Source organism: Tachysurus vachellii, chromosome 6, assembly GCF_030014155.1.
Source record: "Tachysurus vachellii isolate PV-2020 chromosome 6, HZAU_Pvac_v1, whole genome shotgun sequence".
NCBI lineage: Eukaryota > Metazoa > Chordata > Actinopteri > Siluriformes > Bagridae > Tachysurus > Tachysurus vachellii.
In genome coordinates, this window is record NC_083465.1 from 593,101 (window position 1) to 613,100 (window position 20,000).

The following is a 20,000-nucleotide window of genomic DNA, read 5'->3' on the forward strand; positions in this document are numbered from 1 at the left end:
AACGGTCAGAAATGAACTGGAGCTCAAAGGCTCACTGCCATTTAAAAAAACGATCTATTCGTTCGGCTCCAGTTCATTTTCCTGCAACAGCTTCTTAAAGAAGTGGTCGAGTTCCACGGCATTAACCTCTTAACACTAACAAACCTTTTCCGTTCGATCCGGCGTCCTTCCTGAAGCCTAAACGCCTGGGGCTTAAGCAGAGCTGGAACCTTGTTTGAAGGCTGTGACACCTAAATCTTCATCGATACGACTCCTAATAAAGTCTAATAATTCTAACAATTCTTCCTAGATTTCATTTCGATGGTTCGTTCAGCCTTCAAGCGACGTTGATTTAGCGATTAGACTGCTAGCGTTGCCGGGTTTAGATTTGAACACTCGCGACTGTGGATGATGTTCACTTTGTGCACTCTGTAATGTCCATGGAGAAGGTTTATTCCCATGAAAGCCCTCTCTGAACGCTGAAACTCAACACTCTCCCCTCTCTCTCTAAGGGTTCAAGGTCAGGACTGGTGTTCCCTCGGTTACCGAGGAGATTAAAATGATCTGCATTATTATGGGAAGCGTCAGAGATTTTAAAGGGGGTTTGTTTACTGAAGGGTTTTCCTTTATTTCAGGAGACCAAGTGTTTAAACTTGTGTGGTTTAGTATTACTCAGGGGGCAGGAGACACAGAGCGACGTCTCAGAAACCCTTGGCCTGAACCATTAGAGATCCTGGAGGGGAGTGAATCTCTCTCTCTCTCTCTCTCTCTCTCTCTTTGGGCTCTTCCTCCATTTCAGGCTTCTTGATGTGGGTGTTGAGGACTGGCTTTGGGCTGTGGATGAGGTCCCTGATGATGATGATGATGATGATGATGATGAGAATGAATTTGAGGTGTAAAGGTGCTTGCAGGGTGGAATCATGGTAACGTCCGAGTGTCATGACGATTGCGAGTGTGGGTTTGAAGTGTGGCTGAAGGAGACGGAGAACAACGTCCGTTCCAAACATCCTCTCTTTCGCGTTCACTTTAAATCGGACGAGACTCTCTCACCGTTTCGAACGAAAGAGAGAATGTTTACAGTCAGGTGTTTGTGCATGTCGTTCTCTCTGTTTCTGCTGTTGACCTTTGACCTTTAAACTTTTTCACCTCAGCCCACCCAGGTCAGGATCTCCACCTAGAAGAAGAGAGGACTCCAAGAGCCATCTGATCAAATGACTCACTTCACTCCGTTTTACTTGAACTTTTTTTTTTTTTTTTCGTTTTTTTTTTATTTATCAGATCACAAACCCATGTTTACGGCTAACTGTGTAACATGAACTGTGTTGTTAAAAAAAAAAGTGTTGTACTGAAGCAGCATCATGATTCGTTTTAGTCGTTCTGTGATGTCATGCAATAAAAGTGTGTGAAACAGAGTGTTGTGCGTTTGCGTGACGTGTGTGTGTGTGTGTGTGTGTGTGTGTGTGCACGGCGTGGTGTGGGGCGTCTGTAGGCATGTGCCGGTATTTAACTCGTACTGCTGTTTGTTTAAATTGTTTAAAGCTAAATTAAATGTCTGCCTCTTGTTTGCTACCAGAGAATCTTTCATCACGTCTCTACATTTTGTTTAGTGTAACGTTTAAAATTCAGTGAAAATGCAAACGCAGCAGTTTAACGATGTATCAACGGTTTCGTTTTCTGTTACCGCGCTAGGCTAACGTTATTTAGCAAGCCGTTAACATTCCTGACTAGCTCGATGTTTACACACTGAATATTTTCTGTCTAGTTTTTGTGCTCAGTGTTTACATTTGGGAGCAGATCTACTGTCCTGGCTTTAGCTCGTGATCACATGCTACATTAATTTGCTGCCTTTTTGTAGCGAACAGTTTTGGATCAACTCCATCAAAGCTTCCTTAGCTAGAAGAGTTCCAGTTTTACCTGCTAGCTTGTTTTACTAGCCACACTGTCACAAACAGACTATAGCCTACAGAAGGTGTGGCTAAAAGTAGTCATTTGGGCTAATAGATGAGGTCATGTGATGAGGTCACTTTTACCTCGTTACTCTCCAGATTGATGAACGTGGTTCTTGTTGTTTATCGGCACATGTCTGAGTTTGTATTTGTGTATATTATGGGATAAGATTCTGATGCGGTGAGACTAACTCTCTCTCTCTCTCTCTCTCTCTCTCTGTCTTTCTTTCCTCCCCTTCCTCTCTGTAGCTAACCTCACTTTTGGAATGTGGTGTAACTTCGTGCTGAGGTCGGGCTCTCCTGCTTTCACACCAAGAACTTAACGTTTTTTATAAAGTCTTTCATCGATTCCCATCTAGCGAGAAAACGTTACGTTAGCGGTTTCGAGCGTTGCCGTGTAGCGACGTCTCCGAGGTTTTCCGGGACCTTAAAAAGTACACATCCACCGAGAAATGTGAGATGAGTCCCTCCAATGCTTGGATCTTCACCTTCAGCACAAGAACTTGTTTCTTTCCCGAACCAGAATGCAAAGCACTCAGATGGACTGATGCACCAAAGGAGAAACACTACAAGACCGTGGAGGACTGTGTGTGTGGGGGTGGTGGAGATGGGGTGCGTGTGCCGAGATTACATCATGATAATGGTCCACTTTTTTTTTTTCCCTCACACTTTTACCACATCATCCCAACACAGCAGAGAAGGAACCGTAATCTGGTAGATTTTTAATATTTCATTCATTTTATAAATATGGTTTTAAGGTGATGCATGAAGTTTTTGAAGGTTGTTCATCTTGAAAAGGAACCTTAACAACCCTGAAGATATCTACACTATACACAATATACAAAAATGTAAGATCTTTATGGGTTCTTTGGTTTTCCGCCTCATGTGGCTTCGAGTCAGCTTTTTCACAAAGGGTGCTTTAATTATGGAAAAATGACCGTCTTTGAAAGACTTTTGTAAGAACTTGTCTACTGGGGCAGAATTTTGTCTGATCAGATCTAAAACTTTTAAAGGGTTCTTTGTTCTTCTCTCTGACAAAATACTTTAAATGTTAGAACGGGAGAATTCCAATAAGATTCCTTTCTTACAGAAAATTAAGACCTTTAGGAGACTTTCAAAGGGAACCATCTCATGAGGTAACATTGACATCCACTCAGCTCTACTTTTAGAAACTTTAGGTTCCTCGGTTCTTCCTCCAGGAGAACCTGCGATTCCCCAATCAGAAGTGGCTTCAAGTAGAAAGCTCACTGAGCTACGAAGCTTTAATTATGGGAAGTAAACTGCTTTAGGTGATTTTCAGAGGTAACCATCTGACAGGGAAACACCGCGCGAGAAAGACGCCTGCATGCTGCTCTCACATCGTGTGCTGCCCAAATTAGCAGAACCGATCGATATCACGATGTATCGGACCACCAGTTCGGCACCTGCCTGATTTCAGCCGTCGTGTAACTAAAAACACATTTATACTAAACTCTATTGACGAGTTTCACATCGGACTCCACGATATACCAGGACAGGTCCACATGCTGCGCTCCAGAATCACCGCAATGTCCTCGGGCATTTTGGTACTTTAACACTACATTATCATATAGAGAAACACACACACACACACACACACACACACACACACACTTCTGTATGTAAAAGGCACATCCCGTTATTGCTAACAGAACAGTGTGCGTTTCACCAGCCCATGCCTTACAGCGTAAAGCCACTCATACAGAGCGTTAAGTACCTCAACCTGTTCTCAGGGTGGAAGGTTAAGGTTAAGACTCTCAAGCTCCGCCCCCTGTCCGTTACTGTCATTGTCTGATTTAACGGATCGAGTACTTTCCTGCCTGAGAAGAGGTTTGGGGGAATAAAACTCCCATGTGCACTTAACACACGTCCCTTGAACGTGAAGCGGAGATGGTTGATCGTTTTCCTTATTTTTGCGTGACAAAGGAATACAAAGAACTTTTATTTTTATCCTGGGAGTAAAATTATTTTTATTTAGAAAGCTGAATTTATTTGGGATTAGAATTAAACCCGTAATTTCGTACCAGATCTAAAATGTGTGGCACGTCCACGTCTCTTCACCTCCCACTGATCTGTGGTTGGAAGTGATGTGATTATTTTTCTATAGAGTTAAACTGTGCGTGTGTGTGTGTGTGTGTGTGTGTGTGTGTGTGTGTGTGTGGTCTTACTCCTACTGTACTTTTTACAGAGCTCCTCATGGTAAGGCACCGTTATCTAAACACCTCCACATCCTGAGGTTCATGCCGTTGTAGAGTCACGTGCGTTATTTATAAGCGGCCTGAGCACTTTTTTCACGTCGAAGCTCCGCCTCCAGTTCTGCATGTTTTATAAACGCTGTATGTAACCTCTGTGGTTTGAAGTCCCTGTATAACATTTGCTTATTTTTTTAAACAATAAAGTAATCTATATAGCTGTGAATGTAGTTATGAAAGTAAAGTTTTAATATGAAAAATAAGTGTTTTGTGTGAATTATTTCTCCAAATCTGTTGTTTGTTTGGCTCGAACTGCATGAACAGTGGGAGACGTTCTGTTCTTTACGGCAGCAGGTCACGTGTTTGTTTGTTGAAGAATGACTTTTGACCTTGAGAGCAGGAGAGATGAAGGATGAGGTCTTCACCATCGCTGGACCACTTGTAACTGGTCCATCTGTTTGCCCTCTGCTGCTCTGTCACTGGTGTAAAGCACATGTCCAGTTTAATAGCGTCCTGGTAAAGTTTTGCTGATTCAGTGAAGCTCTTGGACCACCCACTGAACCCTGACATCCTCTGAAGCCCACTGAAGGTCCTCTGAAGCCCACTGAAGGTCCTCTGAAGCCCTCTGAAGGTCCTCTGAAGCCCACTGAAGGTCCTCTGAAGCCCACTGAAGGTCCTCTGAAGCCCACTGAAGGTCCTCTGAAGCCCACTGAAGCACATGCAGTTGTGTATTTACTCAGCACTATTTGTACATTAGCGTGTTGTGTTGTGTGAGCTGAACGTGTTCAGTGTGTCATTGTGTGACCAAGAACCAACACTTTTTCTCATTGGCTGCTTCATGAAGTGACTTTTTATTTTTTTGTTTTCGTTAGCGCTTAATATTGAAATGGTTTTTTTGTTTTAAATTTTTTTAATCTTTTGAACACTTTGACTTAAAGAGGATAAGAGGCTGGTGAGAGAACGACTCTTTAATGAGAGGCTAGAGTCAGGGACGTGAGTCAGGCTAGAGTCAGGGACGTGAGTCAGGCTAAAGTCAGGGACGTGAGTCAGGCTAGAGTCAGGGACGTGAGTCAGGCTAGAGTCAGGGACGTGAGTCAGGCTAGAGTCAGGGACGTGAGTCAGGCTAGAGTCAGGGACGTGAGTCAGGCTAGAGTCAGGGACGTGAGTCAGGCTAGAAACAGGGACGTGGTGTAGAATTGTTTTTATATTAAAATTAATTAATTGTTGTTAATATTAATTACTAATTAATTATTTTGAACCATTTACTGCTGCAGTTGTTATAAAGACACGTTATAAAGCAAATCAGAGCCCAGGTCTGGACTGAGTTCATCACACACTCATGCTGCTTACCTGGTGAGCTACTGGAGCTAACAGGTGACCTGACTGACTTCACCTTCGCCTTCGTTATAAAGAAACTCTGTTCTTGTTCTCGCTCGTCTGAACTGGGACTTAAACCTTGCACACTTAGATACACACTTAACCCCCTAACCCACCTGTACATACACACACACACACACACACATATAGGTGTCATCACTTGAGGCATAAAGTGACACTTTCATGTGTCTGTGTGTGGCTCAGTGGGTTAAGTGTGTGTGTGTGTGTGTGTGTGTGTGTGTGTGTGTGTGTGTGTGTGTGTGTGTGTGTGTGTGTGTGTGTTACTGAGTAGACTGGTGTTCGAGTCCCAGCTCAGGTGAGATAGGAGTTTTTGTTGTGTGTGTTTATAACTCAGGCGTCTTTGTGCAGGTGAAGAATAAACTCCACTGAAACAGAACAGTTACTTGTCTGCTCCGATGGCTCAGTGGAATAAAGGACCGCTACCAGTCTATGATGATTCTCGGTTCGAGTCCTCCTCTGGGCAGTAGGGGTTGGGCCTCAGGTGGGGACCTAAATCCGGAAAAGAGAAGAAAGAGAGAGAAAGTCCGGTCGGTCCCACCTGGGGCTCTGAGAGAGGTGAAGACAGGGGTTATGCTGCTCTGGACTGTGGGGGCATGTGGTGTTATTTTTTTAATCCCCCCCCCCCCCCCAATCTATATACATACACACACCCCATCCATATATACACACACACACACACACACACACACACACACACCATCTATATACATACACACCCCCACACCCCACACCCCATCTATATACATACACACCCCATATATACACACTCCCACCCCATCCATATACACACCCCCACACCCCATCTATATACATACACACACACACACACACACACACCCCATCTATATACATACACTATATATACACACACAATCTATATATACACACACACACACACACACAATCTATATACATACACACACCCCATCTATATATATATACACACCCCATCCATATACACACACTATATACACACACCATCTATATATACACCCCCCATCTATATACATACACACCCCATATATACACACACCCACCCCATCTATATACATACACACCCCCACACCCCATCTATATACACACACACACACACACACCATCTATATACATACACACACACACACACACACACCATCTATATCTATACACATGTCTAATTTATTTATTTATATATAAATATACACACTACTGTTTTCTTACAGCCACATTTTATTACACTTCCTTGCTGTACTCTACTTTCTATTTTAATGCAATGTGATTAAGTAAAAGCTCAAGGTCTCATCATGTCTCGTACCATAACCACCTCACTATAACCCCCTGGTTTTCAGACCCCTCTGTAACGAGACTTGAACCTGGTCTTTCCCACATCAACACTTTCCCACTTGACACACAACCCACTGCGCTATCGGACCAGACGGACAGCAGTGTATTGTTGGGGGTTTTATCTTCAGTGATCAGGTTTGACAGACAGCCTTCACCAGAGCGACTCACATTTATCTCACAGCTGAGGGTTAAGAGCCTTGTTCAAGGGCCCGGGAGTGTTGGACCTTACAGATTACATCATCTGCCATGCCACATCATAACCACAACCCCTCCCAAAACAAACACACACACACACACACACACACAACGACACAGTGTTGAGTAAAATTAGTATAATTTTTATTGCCTTTCCTAACAGAAAATAAAGTTGACCAATTAGCAGTCATCAAATTCACCACATTCAGACTCCCGAGAAAACCTGCAGGTGTAGGTGAGGGCAAATCAGTGAAAACACCACAAAACTCACACAGTGTTGGTTCACACACACACACACACACACACACACACACACACACAGAAGGGTTGAAAGAGTTTGATAGTGAAACCCTGCAGTTCTCTTTGTTTAGAAGGAAAGGTAGAATGTGAATGGAACTTGTGTGACTTGTTTATATGATGCTTTGTGCTTAAATCTGTTGGTCTAAGAGAAATAACGAGACAAAAACACTGGTATTATGCACTCAGGTCATGTGAACTGGTCCCAGATGAACAGCATTACATGTAAACGTCAGTCTTCGGGAACGGAGGCTGCTAAAAACAAGCGTCAGCTGCGTCCACGAGCACGAGGATTAGTACACCAGTTTAATTCTGGAAGACAAAACTAGTCTCGATACATCATCCCTCCAGACTAGCTGGATAAATAACAGCAGGATTGTGGACACACACTCACTGTAAATGTAAACACTGTACGTAGGTTTTTACAGAACTTTGGTTGGTCCTTTAACTAATTTAACAAAAGTTTATGGAGAGAAGTTTTAAAAGTGAAAGAAATGCAAAAAGAGTTTGGAAGAAAGTCTCCAAAAGTTACAGGGGAATGGATCAGAAGTGTAAAGGCACGTTAGAGAGAATTAACACTGAGATGTTCAGAACGTACACAATGACACGTAACTACTGCTGGAAACATTAGAGAATAAACCAGAACCCTGAGATAAAAAGTGGTAAAGAGGATCAAAGAGAGAGAGAGAGAGAGAGAGAGGGAGAGAGAGAGAGACAGAGAGAGAGACAGAGAGAGAGACAGAGAGAGAGACAGAGAGAGAGAGAGAGAGAGAGAGAGAGAGAGTGTGAGAGAGTGTGAGAGAGACAGACACAGAGAGAGAGAGAGAGAGAGAGAGAGAGAGACAGAGCGAGAGAGTGTGTGTGAGAGAGAGAGAAAGAAAGAGAGAGAGACAGAGACAGAGAGAGAGAGAGAGAGAGAGACAGACAGAGACAGAGAGACAGAGAGAGAGAGAGAGAGAGAGAGAGAGAGAGAGAGAGAGAGAGAGACAGAGCGAGAGAGTGTGTGTGAGAGAGAGAGAAAGAAAGAGAGAGAGACAGAGACAGAGAGAGAGAGAGAGAGAGAGAGAGAGACAGACAGAGACAGAGAGAGAGAGAGAGAGAGAGAGAGAGAGACAGAGAGAGAGAGAGAGAGAGAGACAGAAACAAACAAACAGCTCCTGATCCTGAGGCAGTTGAGTGCTGGTCTTCAGTCCGTATGTTTTAGTCACAATCTCTCTCACACTTCCCATCTAACTCAATACCAACAGAACGATGTTCCTGTGTGACAGGAAGTGATGTCAGAACCCCTCAGAATCAGGCGCGTTTCTTAGCGCCGGGTTTGTAGTAGATCACGGTGGCCGTCACCCACACGTTCAGAACGGTCATGGCCACGAAGCGGATCAGAACTGTGAGGAAGAGGAAGATCAACGTGAACAAGTAATAACACGTCATCAGATACGTGACTGTGACTAAACGTGTGCTGGTGAGTAAAATCTAAAGCAGCGTGTCAGGAGCCGTAACACGTCCAACTCACCCTGAGTGTCTCCAGTCGTCACCACGGTGGTGAAGATCCTGGCTGGATAAACCACACATTACACAAAAAAACATCAGTTGTGTGTTTTTTAAGATCAGAAACGTCATGACGATAAACAGCAGAGCCTCAGACTCACCCACACACGTGTAGGACGCTAACGCCCAGGTGAGAGTGCTGACCTGCGCTGAGTTTTTAGATCTCCACAGACACTGAAGCTGCAGGAGTTTACTGCCTGCACTGATGAGCGTACACACACTCTACACACACACACACACACATCACATTTGCTGAAGAGGTTTCAGTCATTTTTATCAGGTCTTGTGCTCTATGCAGATGTTGACAGATGTTCTCACCATGGCCATGTCGATGATCCACTTCTCCATGGTGATCAGTTTCCAGCCTCCTACAAACCTGACAAAAGCCAGTGAAGGAGTCAGAAGGATGTTAATAAGAATGATGAACACTTTTAGATCTTAACGCTTTGGATGTTTCTAAATATGTAGAGCTTCACAATCCAGTGAGATTAGAGGGTCCAAGATACAGTGTCTTTACAGACACCAGCATAAACCTGAGACGAGACGAGACGAGACGATATCACCAGCTAAAACTGTATTAATGTGAGACTGAGGGGGAAGTAGGCGGAGCTTCCAGGGGCTCAGGTCATATAAGAGAGACAGAACTGTCAATCATTCCTGAATGATCTTGGTTTGAATTTGGCGTATACGTGAGAATCATCAGTATTTTTAAAATTCGGAGCAACGACACAAAAGTCTGAGATCTGCCTTTTAAAAACCATCAGAAAGAAACAAAAGGTTCCTGAGAGTCACTGTGTGTGTGTGTGTGTGTGTGTGTGTGTGTGTGTGTGTGTGTGTGTTTAAGGATACACAGCAGCATAGATTAGACTGTGCTTCATGTTTCTATTATAATGCAGGATGAGAATCAGCAGGACCACATCTGAAAAACAAGCAAACACACACACACACACACACACACACAGTTACACTTACACACACTTACTTACACACACTAACAATTCCACTCCAGGTAATATTTAGATGAGATTATATGTAGACCTTTTATTCCAAATATAAAAGTTACACCAAAAAGACCTGTTAATATGTGTGTGTGTGTGTGTGTGTGTGTATGTGTGTGTGTGTGTGTGTTGTCACCTTGTGCGATGAGGATAGGATACTCCAGGTATGTAGGAGGAGGATAATCATAAAACATCTGATAGGAGACAAATACTATAAACCTACAGAGTGAGACAGAGAGAGAGAGTGAGAGTGTGTGTGAGAGAGAGAGGGAGAGAAAGGGTAGAGCTGTAATGATGTAGAGCTTTAGTGATGTAGAGCTGTAATGATGTAGAGCTTTGGTGATGTAGAGCTTTGGTGATGTAGAGCTTTGGTGATGTAGAGCTTTAGTGACGTAGAGCTGTTGTGACGTTAGAGCTGTAGTGATGTAGAGCTTTAGTGATGTAGAGCTGTAATGATGTAGAGCTTTAGTGATGTAGAGCTTTGGTGATGTAGAGCTTTGGTGATGTAGAGCTTTAGTGATGTAGAGCTTTAGTGATGTAGAGCTTTAGTGATGTAGAGCTTTAGTGATGTAGAGCTTTAGTGATGTAGAGCTTTAGTGATGTAGAGCTTTAGTGATGTAGAGCTTTAGTGATGTAGAGCTGTAATGATGTAGAGATGTAGTGACGTAGAGCTGTAGTGATGTACAGATGTAGTGATGTAGAGCTGTAATGATGTAGAGATGTAGTGATGTAGAGCTGTAGTGATGTACAGATGTAGAGCTGTAGTGATGTACAGATGTAGTGTACAGATGTAGTGATGTAGAGCTGTAGTGATGTACAGATGTAGTGATGTACAGATATAGAGATATAGAGATGATGTACAGATGTAGTGATGTACAGATGTAGTGATGTACAGATGTAGTGATGTACAGATATAGAGATGATGTACAGATGTACAGATGTAGAGATGATGTACAGATATAGAGATGATGTACAGATGTAGTGATGTACAGATGTAGTGATGTACAGATGTAGTGATGTACAGATGTAGAGATGATGTACAGATGTAGAGATGATGTACAGATGTACAGATGTAGAGATGATGTACAGATGTAGAGATGATGTACAGATATAGAGATGATGTACAGATGTAGTGATGTAGAGATATAGAGATGATGTACAGATGTAGTGATGTAGAGCTGTAGTGATGTACAGATGTAGTGATGTACAGATGTAGTGATGTACAGATGTAGTGATGTACAGATGTAGTGATGTACAGATGTAGAGATGATGTACAGATGTAGAGATGTAGAGCTGTAGTGATGTACAGATGTAGAGATGATGTACAGATGTAGAGATGATGTACAGATGTAGAGATGATGTACAGATGTAGTGATGTACAGATGTAGAGATGATGTACAGATGTAGAGATGATGTACAGATGTAGAGATGTAGAGCTGTAGTGATGTACAGATGTAGAGATGATGTACAGATGTAGAGATGATGTACAGATGTAGAGATGATGTACAGATATAGAGATGATGTACAGATGTAGAGATGATGTACAGATGTAGAGATGATGTACAGATGTAGTGATGTAGAGCTGTAGTGATGTACAGATGTAGAGATGATGTACAGATGTAGAGATGATGTACAGATGTAGTGATGTACAGATGTAGAGATGATGTACAGATGTAGAGATGATGTACAGATGTAGAGATGATGTACAGATGTAGTGATGTACAGATGTAGAGATGATGTACAGATGTAGAGATGATGTACAGATATAGAGATGATGTACAGATGTAGAGATGATGTACAGATGTAGAGCTGATGTACAGATGTTACCCGGTCATCTCCAGCAGCAGGCTGTTCACACTCACTCCAGCGGCGGACTTCGCTCTCATCAGCACCACAATCTGGGGCAGTTTCAGCACCATACACACGAACAACGTGCTGAAATTGGCCAAGTGTAGCATCATGTCGCCTTCCATTCTGTCACACCGACACACACACCGACACACACACCGACACACACACACCGACACACACACACCGACACACACACCGACACACACACACCGACACACCGACACTTCACCGAGCTGCTGTTTGGGATAAATCACTCAGAACCGAGGTGAAAATATGCGGAAGCTTGTAAAGACAAACTCTTCCGCCCACGTCAGCGAGATCTTTTTAACCCTCCGCGGCATCCGTCGGTTCGGCGGGTTGCCAAATTTGTAAATAAAATTCCTTTTTTGAGTAATTTGTGTGTTGTGTATTTAAACAGCGCCCCCATGTGATATAACTAACATTACTAACGGGCTGTGTTCAGTATCGTCATGTAAATAAACCGCTTCTAATACATGAAGGTTTCCAACTTTGTGACATTCAGTTGCAAATAAAAGCATTTAGTTTGTTGTCCATGTAAAGAGTTGTGAATTGTTTATAATGAGTGTAATTGACCTATTGTGTTTGTTGGGTCACTAGTCATCACTGTTAGGGTTTTATTTCTAGTACAACTGGTCAGATTTGTTCACACCAACATCACTGCCCTGTTCGAGCAAATAATCATCTGTAGGGGAGGAAACTGTCAGCAGAAACCAATGTGAGCTTCAGTCCTTTCCCCTTCGGTGACTCGGAGGGTCTCGATCTCACAGTAGCAAGGGGTCAAATCTCTCAAGACAACTGGAGACGGTCCAACAACAGGGTTCAAGGAAGCGGTGAAAACAACAACAACAACAACAACAACAACAACAAAGACATAGACGAAGGACAATCCAGAGTCAGATGGAAAAGTTGCTTTTGCTTCTATTTATTTGTTCAAAACAAATACTGTTACAAGACAAAAAAAAGATACATTTGTTTTTAAAAGCAAACTTGGCAACTTTTTTTTTTAATAACAATTTCATAATAAAAAGACAAAAAGATCATTATCATTATTTTTCCTGCTGTTTCCTTTCTTAATTTAGAAAAGAAGCGAACGCACGTGGGCTGAAGGCCTCTCTGCAGGATACCCTGTTCAAAACGACACCTTCCTTCTTTTTGTTTATTTGCAAATGCAAACACTTTGTCATTAATAAATAATACTAGAAAATGTTCTGCGAGTACGATTTACAAGGGCGGATGATGTGAAATACAACACGAGGGGAGATGACGCGAAATACAAAGAATCGAAGTCGCGTTTGTGTCGACTCACTTTAGGGATTTTCGATTCCAGTTTCGATTCGTTCGATTCGCTACCGAGCAGCTCGTCACCACGACGACCACAAACTGGAACAGAACCGGTTCCTTTTCTGTTCGGATCAGAAAGAACCTTTTGATTAGTTTTGCGTTCGCGAATGAATTCATCGGATTCACGTAAGAGTCGAACTCGTTTGCGAATCCCCATCACAAACAAGTCACAGAGGAAAAAAAGCAATATATACATCATCAAGAGCATGAATTTTATATTGTGATAGTGTTTTTTTTCTCTTGTGTATTTTTTTTTATTTTTTATACAAAGTGAATGATTTTTTTTAACATCAGACTGCTGGAGTGCAGAAGCGACAGTTAAGGCAGCTTTTTTCACCTGCGAAAATTTTGAACAAGGTTAAAAATTGCGATTTCTTTTTTTCTTTTTTATCGTCCGCCTCACAGAGTGCAGTAAGAATCAGTCGTTGCATAATTCTGTCTTTTGGTGATTTGTAGGTGACCTGCACTGTATAGATCGATTGTATGACGTGGGCTCTGTGGAACCCACGATGCTCAGTAATTATCTGAATAAAGAAAATCCAGACCTCGTTAATCAATACAGTGCAGTCACATCCAGACTCATGAATATGCAGATCGCTTAAAAAAAGAAAAGAAGTCCAGTGTGACATCTGAGACGTGATTTGGCGTGTGCCGACGTTACGTGTTTGGCTTTCGTGATAATCTTTGACTGTTTATTGTCATTATATTATTATTATTATTATTATTATGAGTTAGTCTTTGCTTTACATTAACAGTCACTGCAATGATGAATAACGATGCTGAGTTTCACACAAACCCCAAACAGCGCTTCACTGTAAGCATCAGAACAGTTTGAAGAAAGAAAAAAAAATATGGAACATTTTTGGAAAGCAAATAAAAAGCATAGACATCTGTAAAGAAGCTTAAATAAATTAAATTAAATAAATATGACACCCTATAACACGATGATCCTCTCACAATATAATGGCGTAAGATGTCAGTTGTGTAACTGGTGATCAGCACACGCACAGACGCAGACACGCAAAAGACAAAACTTATCGTGTATCGTGTGCATTTTTGGTGATGACTGTTTTCTGGTGTCAAGTCAAGTGGAGGTACTGAGTCTAAAATGGCACTTCACACCGTCTCAGGCTTTTCTCAGCTCCACAAAGTTACAATCTGATTCACTTTCTTTGCTGAACTGTGATTCAGTTTAAACCCCTTTCTCATATTAGCTAACAGGCATCAGACGGAGTCTGTCCTGGGGTCAGTCTCACAAAAAATGTTTAAACTTAATGATAACGACTTTCTCTGTAAACCCGCTTTAGACAATCAGGCTGTCAGTAAAATAAATCTCCAAACACTCGGACAAAAAAGAGTCAAGTTTCTGCCTCCTGATCCGAACATTTTAAACAGGTTAGAGCTTATAGTTTTGTCGTCATGGTAACAAGATCCAACATCGGCTTTGACGAAAAAAGTCCATGACGATCCAGTTCAGCTAATTCAATGTTACCCACGTGTGAAAAACAGGCTCAGGTTTAATGCTGCAGTCAAATGACAGGAGATTTCGGAGACTTTGCGCACTGGGCTACAAACATATCAGTAACAAATGACTAATTAGCTCCAAAATTTGCAAACAACAAATATTCAGTTTATATATTTTATGTGAAGTAGTTTTAGTAAGCCACATTTCTGATAAAATATCCGCGTGGCATAAAGTTTCCTGTAAACCTTTACAGCGTGTCCCAGACGTCTCCAAACACAGGGACGTTAACACCTCCTCAATTAAACGCCTAGTTTATACTTAGCCTTTTTATCTAAAGGTTTTCACCTGTGGATGGATGTGAAGACCAGAATGTAACAGGAGAAGGTACAGAACATACAGTAGCTCTTTTGAACCGAATCGAACGAGAAGACGTTTTTCACACGTTAGTGAGTTGATCGTGAGCAGGAGAGATGTCCCCTGCGTTTGGACACTTTTGGGACACCCTGTAGATGGACAAAATACCCAACTATATAATTCATGAACATAAAGCCACAAAAAGGACGTGAAGTTTTTTTAACAACACAAAGGAAACTGTTTCTTACATAACACACTTTGGTTTGTTTGGATTTGTTGGTAGCCCGGAGTGCAGAAAATCCTTTCCTGAAGCCTTTTATTTTCACACTCTTCTTGCTTATCAAGGACGGCGCTCGCTGTCACAGAACACACACACACACTTTTTTTTTTGCTGGTGTCATTGTCTTGTCTGCATGAAACCACAGACACTACAGTGGAGTTGAGTTTCAGAGTTATATCTGTCCAGTCTGCATGAATCAGGTTACAACAGCAAGGTCACACACACACACACACACGCACACGCACACGCACACGCACACATACAGATGAGGTCGGATGGAAAATATACAATATTTCAGTTTACAGCGTTATCTGAGAGGCGCTGAGTGTTTGGGTGTGTGTGTATATTTCTAGTGTTTATGGTGTTTATGCTTATAATATTTAGTGATTTTTACTGATTTCCAGTCAATTCAGCAAAACATAAATGTTTATAGAGGAGATAAAGAATGTAGATGATGTAGTGACTTAAAAAAAGTTGTTTGGGGAAAATCTTACCTAAATTTTCTAATTCTAAAAAAATGTGTGTGTGAGTGTGTGTGTGTGTGTGTGTGTGTGTGAGAGAGTGTGTGTGTGTGTGTATGCGAGAGTGTGTGTGTGCGAGAGAGAGTGTGTGTGAGAGAGTGTGTGTGTGAGAGCGAGAGTGTGTGTGTGTATGCGAGAGAGTGTGTGTGTGTGCGAGAGAGAGTGTGTGTGTGTGTATGTGAGAGGGTGTGTGTGTGTGTGTGTGTGTGTATGTGAGAGAGTGTGAGTTTTATCTTAAAGTGAACCCTTACGTTATTGTGCTCATAAGAACCTTTCGGTCCCCATAAGTTTACTTCTACCAGACAGTGTGTGTGTGGATGTGAACAATGTGTATACAATGTGTGTGTGGATGTGAACAATGTGTATACAATGTGTGTGTGGATGTGAACAATGTGTATACAATGTGTGTGTGGATGTGAACAATGTGTATACAATGTGTGTGTGGATGTGAACAATGTGTATACAATGTGTGTGTGGATGTGAACAATGTGTATACAATGTGTGTGTGGATGTGAACAATGTGTATACAATGTGTGTGTGGATGTGAACAATGTGTATACAATGTGTGTGTGGATGTGAACGACAGCCGTGTGCCGTGATCTTTAAAACAAAAAGCCAACACAACTTCACAACCATCTTAAAGGTAATGATGGAGGGACAGAAAGGATGGATGAAGGAAAAGAATTTGGGGGGAGATTTCAGCTGACGTTAGCGGGACGGATTAATCCAAGTAAGGAGCACAGTAAGGAGAGAAGACGACACTGATGAGAGAGAGGAACATCTGAACTCGTGATGTTACAACACAAAGCCTCCGACTTCAGTAGAAATCTCAGACGAACTTGACTTTTTCTGACACCCCACAATGAAGCTCTCGCATCATTTCATGCTCTGTTTTTTAACAGATGAAATGACTTTCTAATGAAAACCTCAGACACACTACAAGCTTTCAGTGACACGCTTACAGACCTCGAGGTCCCAATGTTGTAGCTCCAATTGTTTTTTTTTTACTTTGCTGGTTTGTTTCTTAAAGTCTTCCCTGTCTGTCGATTTGGTGTCTCAGCTTTCTTCAAGTTTTGACCTTTTGACGGTTGGACCGAACTTCCTTCAGACGAATCTGATGTATGAGATCTTTTCCTTAAAGTCTAAAGACCACTTATATTAAATCTCATCTTTTCCATGTTTATCTGGACCATGTTTGTGTGCAGACTGTGTGACATCTGCAAACCGTAGCATGTTTAATCACACTCGAGGTGGCAAAATCATGGCAACTCAATGAAAAACTGCAAGTTGGCAAAAACAGAGTGTGTGTGTGATAACAACGTATCTGTGAAACCTGAAAAAACCCTCAGTAATCTCAGAGCTCTACTCCACTGAGGTCCATGAGTTTGACTGAACTCTGGACTGATTTGGTTAACATTAACATAACTTATGGCAGGATTCATTGGGCGACTCTTCTAGATAGCAGAAGGGTGAAGAACTGGAGTTTCAGCACAGGTTTCAGTTGGAGGCTGGATTTTGATGCCATGTCGTTTCTACCCTGTCATCCATGCCTCAGTGAAAGTTTACATTGCACATCTTTCCCTTTTACACACCACCATAACTGGCAACCAGCAAACTGTCTAGAAATACTAAGCATCGTTAGCACTGCAATCATTCATCACTCACTCATCTTCTACCGCTTATCCGAACTACCTCGGGTCACGGGGAGCCTGTGCCTATCTCAGGAGTCATCGGGCATCAAGGCAGGATACACCCTGGACGGAGTGCCAACCCATCACAGGGCACACACACACACACACACACACTCTCTCATTCACTCACACAATCACACACTACGGACAATTTTCCAGAGATGCCAATCAACCTACCATGCATGTCTTTGGACCGGGGGAGGAAACCGGAGTACCCGGAGGCACAGGGAGAAAATGCAAACTCCACACACACAAGGTGGAGGCGGGAATCGAACCCCGACCCTGGAGGTGTGAGGCGAACGTGATAACCACTAAGCCACCGTGCCCCCCCCCGCAGCACTGCAATCCGATTTTTAAATTTTGTCCATTCTGTTCCAGCAGGGGGCGTATTTCTGACATTTCGTACCGTTCTGGTGGTCAGAACGGACACAGAGGAACAGTTCGGTGTCTTGCTGGTGGTGCCAAAGAAAGAAGTAAGAGTAAAAAAAAAGAGATGTCACCAAAGATTATAACCACAGTGACCTTTTTTTCATCACTTTCTTGATACTCGATCCATATAAAGTGTGATACTACTGAATTCCCAGAGCTCCAGCTCTTTTTCTTTCACCAAATATAAATAAAAGCAGACGTCTGAACACTGAAAATAAACAAAAATATTTGTCTGTGATCTGTGGGCACATTTGAGTGGCAGGCCTCGTGTTTAAGGCCATGTTCATGGACCACTTCCTGGCCTGTTCAGGAGCTGGTCCTATTCCTCTGTTGCATGTTTTATTGGCAGTCCACTGGACCTGGGCATGATTGCTGTTTTGGCTTAAATCACCCATGTTTTGGCCCTGTCACATATCTTTATCTACATCACAATCCTTAGCACTGCAGCGCTGAACCAGTCCTGTAGAGGGAGACACGTCCATGTAGATAAAATAATGCCAAACCGGTATAAAACAGAGGTCCGTGTAAGGTCAGAAGTTGAACGATCAGTTGAAAATTCGTCCCATAAAAGATCAGTCTGTTCTGAGATAAGGGGAAGTGCAATCATTTATCTAACATAGACATAATAGAGCTTGTAGAGAAGGTTATGTAGGAGCAGTGGCAGGTGCTGGCGTGGTGATCGGTGGACTGATGGGATCGGCTGCAGTGCTCCGCTTTTTTCCATTTGGTGAGATGTAAGTGTCTGTCAGGGAAAGACAGCAGAAAAGGAAAATTATTCCACATTCTAGAAATCACACAATGGATTTTACACTCAACAGTCCTTTCTGTACCAAATTTAAATGTAAATAGGAAATTTTAATGACATTTTTGGACTGAACTGTAAATTCTGCCCTACCATTCTGTCCCAGATAGAAATTTAACACATAATTCCTTTCCTCGTGGCCACATTTGGCTTTCTATCATTCTACAGTTTTACCACAGAAGTTGAAAACTAGTAAGCGATTGACCTGCGAGTTTTCTCACTCTTCACTTGTTCTGATTGCGGATTCGCAAGCACCTCCTTTTCAACGGTGGCTCCATGTCTGCTGTTCCCACCGCTGATAACGGAGCTTCCAAGCCACACGCCAATATGGCCGCCGTCTTATCTGCTGGTTTTGGCACGGGCTGAATGACGCAGCCCGGTTTAGGCATGATGGGCAAGGCATACGCATGATCTGCTCCAGATGCGGCATCTTCTGCCTCTGGGGATTTTTCCTCTACGGCACACCCAGGTGCTACAGCCTGCTCGGAAAAGGTTCTCTCAATGGCTGAGCAGCTGTTTTCCTTTAGGTCCTCTCCCTCGGTTGGCTCATCACAAATTGTGGCTGTCCTTCGGTTCATTTCCACAGCGGGGCGCTGTTCTGGAGGTGGTGTCCGGACTGCGGGATCTAGTGGCTGCACATTGCAGCTGCCATTAACAATCACGTTACAAGGCGTAGCAGTACCTGGCTCTGTCTTCGTCACACCGATGCTGGCCACGTGGGTAGAAAGGCTGCATGTAATTGGTTGAGATAGTAAAGGCGTAGCGCTGCAGAATGAAGGGTCAGCACAAGGCAGAATGATGTTGTTCAGTGGGCTTTTAACTTCCGTGTCTCTGTCTTTTTGAGCATCTTCTAATGGTCCTATGCTGCACGAATCTCTCTCAATCGTTTCACGTTCACCCGTTCTTGACACGCTAAGACCAGTGGGTGTGGTTGATTCAGGCTCAGGCTTCACCTGCACGCACGGCGCAGCTCTCTGGATCACTAGCTGCTGCCGGGAGCGCCTGTTCGTCGTCAAGTCAATTATTCCGTTTGCTGGTGCTTCTGTAGGGGATCCTGGATTTGATGAACTGGAACTTCCAGCACTTTCTATTTTAATCAAGTTCATACTGTGCCGTTCCGTCTGGCTGGAAATGCCTGGAGAAAGCACATCTGAGCTCGAGGAATTTTGCTTCTGTGCTCCACCTTCTCCTCTGGATGAACTGGGGGAGATGGACGAGTCCTGCAAGTCACTGTGCTCACCAGAAAGATCTGGAAGCATGCCATCATTCCCCGGGCGATCGCCGGATGCCTTTGGACTGATTGGTATAGGAACAGGGATGGGAATCGGGACAGGTAATGGCACAATTACAG

At 42.9% G+C, this 20,000-nt stretch overlaps 3 protein-coding genes across 8 annotated transcripts in view; 1 reads left to right on the plus strand and 2 right to left on the minus strand.

The window, feature by feature from the left end:
* The window catches only part of rock2a (rho-associated, coiled-coil containing protein kinase 2a), a 36,104-nt gene extending 31,706 nt beyond the window's left edge, over window positions 1–4,398 (plus strand). For 3 of the 5 annotated variants that reach the window (XM_060871596.1, XM_060871595.1, XM_060871597.1), the window contains one exon: window positions 1–1,124. This exon is cut by the window's left edge and continues 313 nt beyond it. Coding sequence is in view for 2 of the 5 variants with exons in the window: in XM_060871598.1 (XP_060727581.1) it covers window positions 1,131–1,194 (64 nt within the window). In the remaining 3 variants the exon portion in view is untranslated. The other 2 variants (XM_060871599.1, XM_060871598.1) reach the window with 2 other exon arrangements.
* A 2,775-nt stretch (window positions 4,399–7,173) lies between these two features.
* slc66a3 (solute carrier family 66 member 3) lies at window positions 7,174–12,050 on the minus strand. The gene is made up of 7 exons (XM_060871601.1): window positions 11,722–12,050; window positions 10,031–10,113; window positions 9,746–9,815; window positions 9,215–9,272; window positions 8,998–9,118; window positions 8,862–8,903; window positions 7,174–8,733 (listed from the first exon to the last, which is right to left on the minus strand). Exons 1-7 carry the CDS (start codon window positions 11,865–11,867, stop codon window positions 8,642–8,644), a joined length of 612 nt encoding a protein of 203 aa, XP_060727584.1. The 5' UTR covers window positions 11,868–12,050; the 3' UTR covers window positions 7,174–8,641.
* Window positions 12,051–12,697: 647 nt separating this feature from the next.
* Window positions 12,698–20,000, minus strand: part of sobpa (sine oculis binding protein homolog (Drosophila) a) — a 40,015-nt gene continuing 32,712 nt past the window's right edge. For both annotated transcript variants that reach the window (XM_060871603.1, XM_060871602.1), the window contains 2 exons: window positions 18,855–20,000; window positions 12,698–18,589 (listed from right to left, as the gene is read on the minus strand). The exon at window positions 18,855–20,000 is cut by the window's right edge and continues 910 nt beyond it. In XM_060871603.1, the coding sequence (XP_060727586.1) occupies window positions 18,874–20,000 (1,127 nt within the window). In that variant the 3' untranslated portion in view covers window positions 12,698–18,589; window positions 18,855–18,873. The remainder of the gene's footprint in view (window positions 18,590–18,854) is intronic.

Coding starts and splice junctions, on each gene's coding strand:
- slc66a3 (XM_060871601.1), bottom strand. CDS start 11,867: ATGGAAGGCGACATGATGCTACACTTGGCCAATTTCAGCACGTTGTTC. Junction 9,273..9,745: donor AGTCTAATCTATGCTGCTGT/GTATCCTTAAAC, acceptor GGCTTTTGTCAG/GTTTGTAGGAGGCTGGAAAC. Junction 9,119..9,214: donor GGATCATCGACATGGCCATG/GTGAGAACATCT, acceptor GTGTGTGTGTAG/AGTGTGTGTACGCTCATCAG.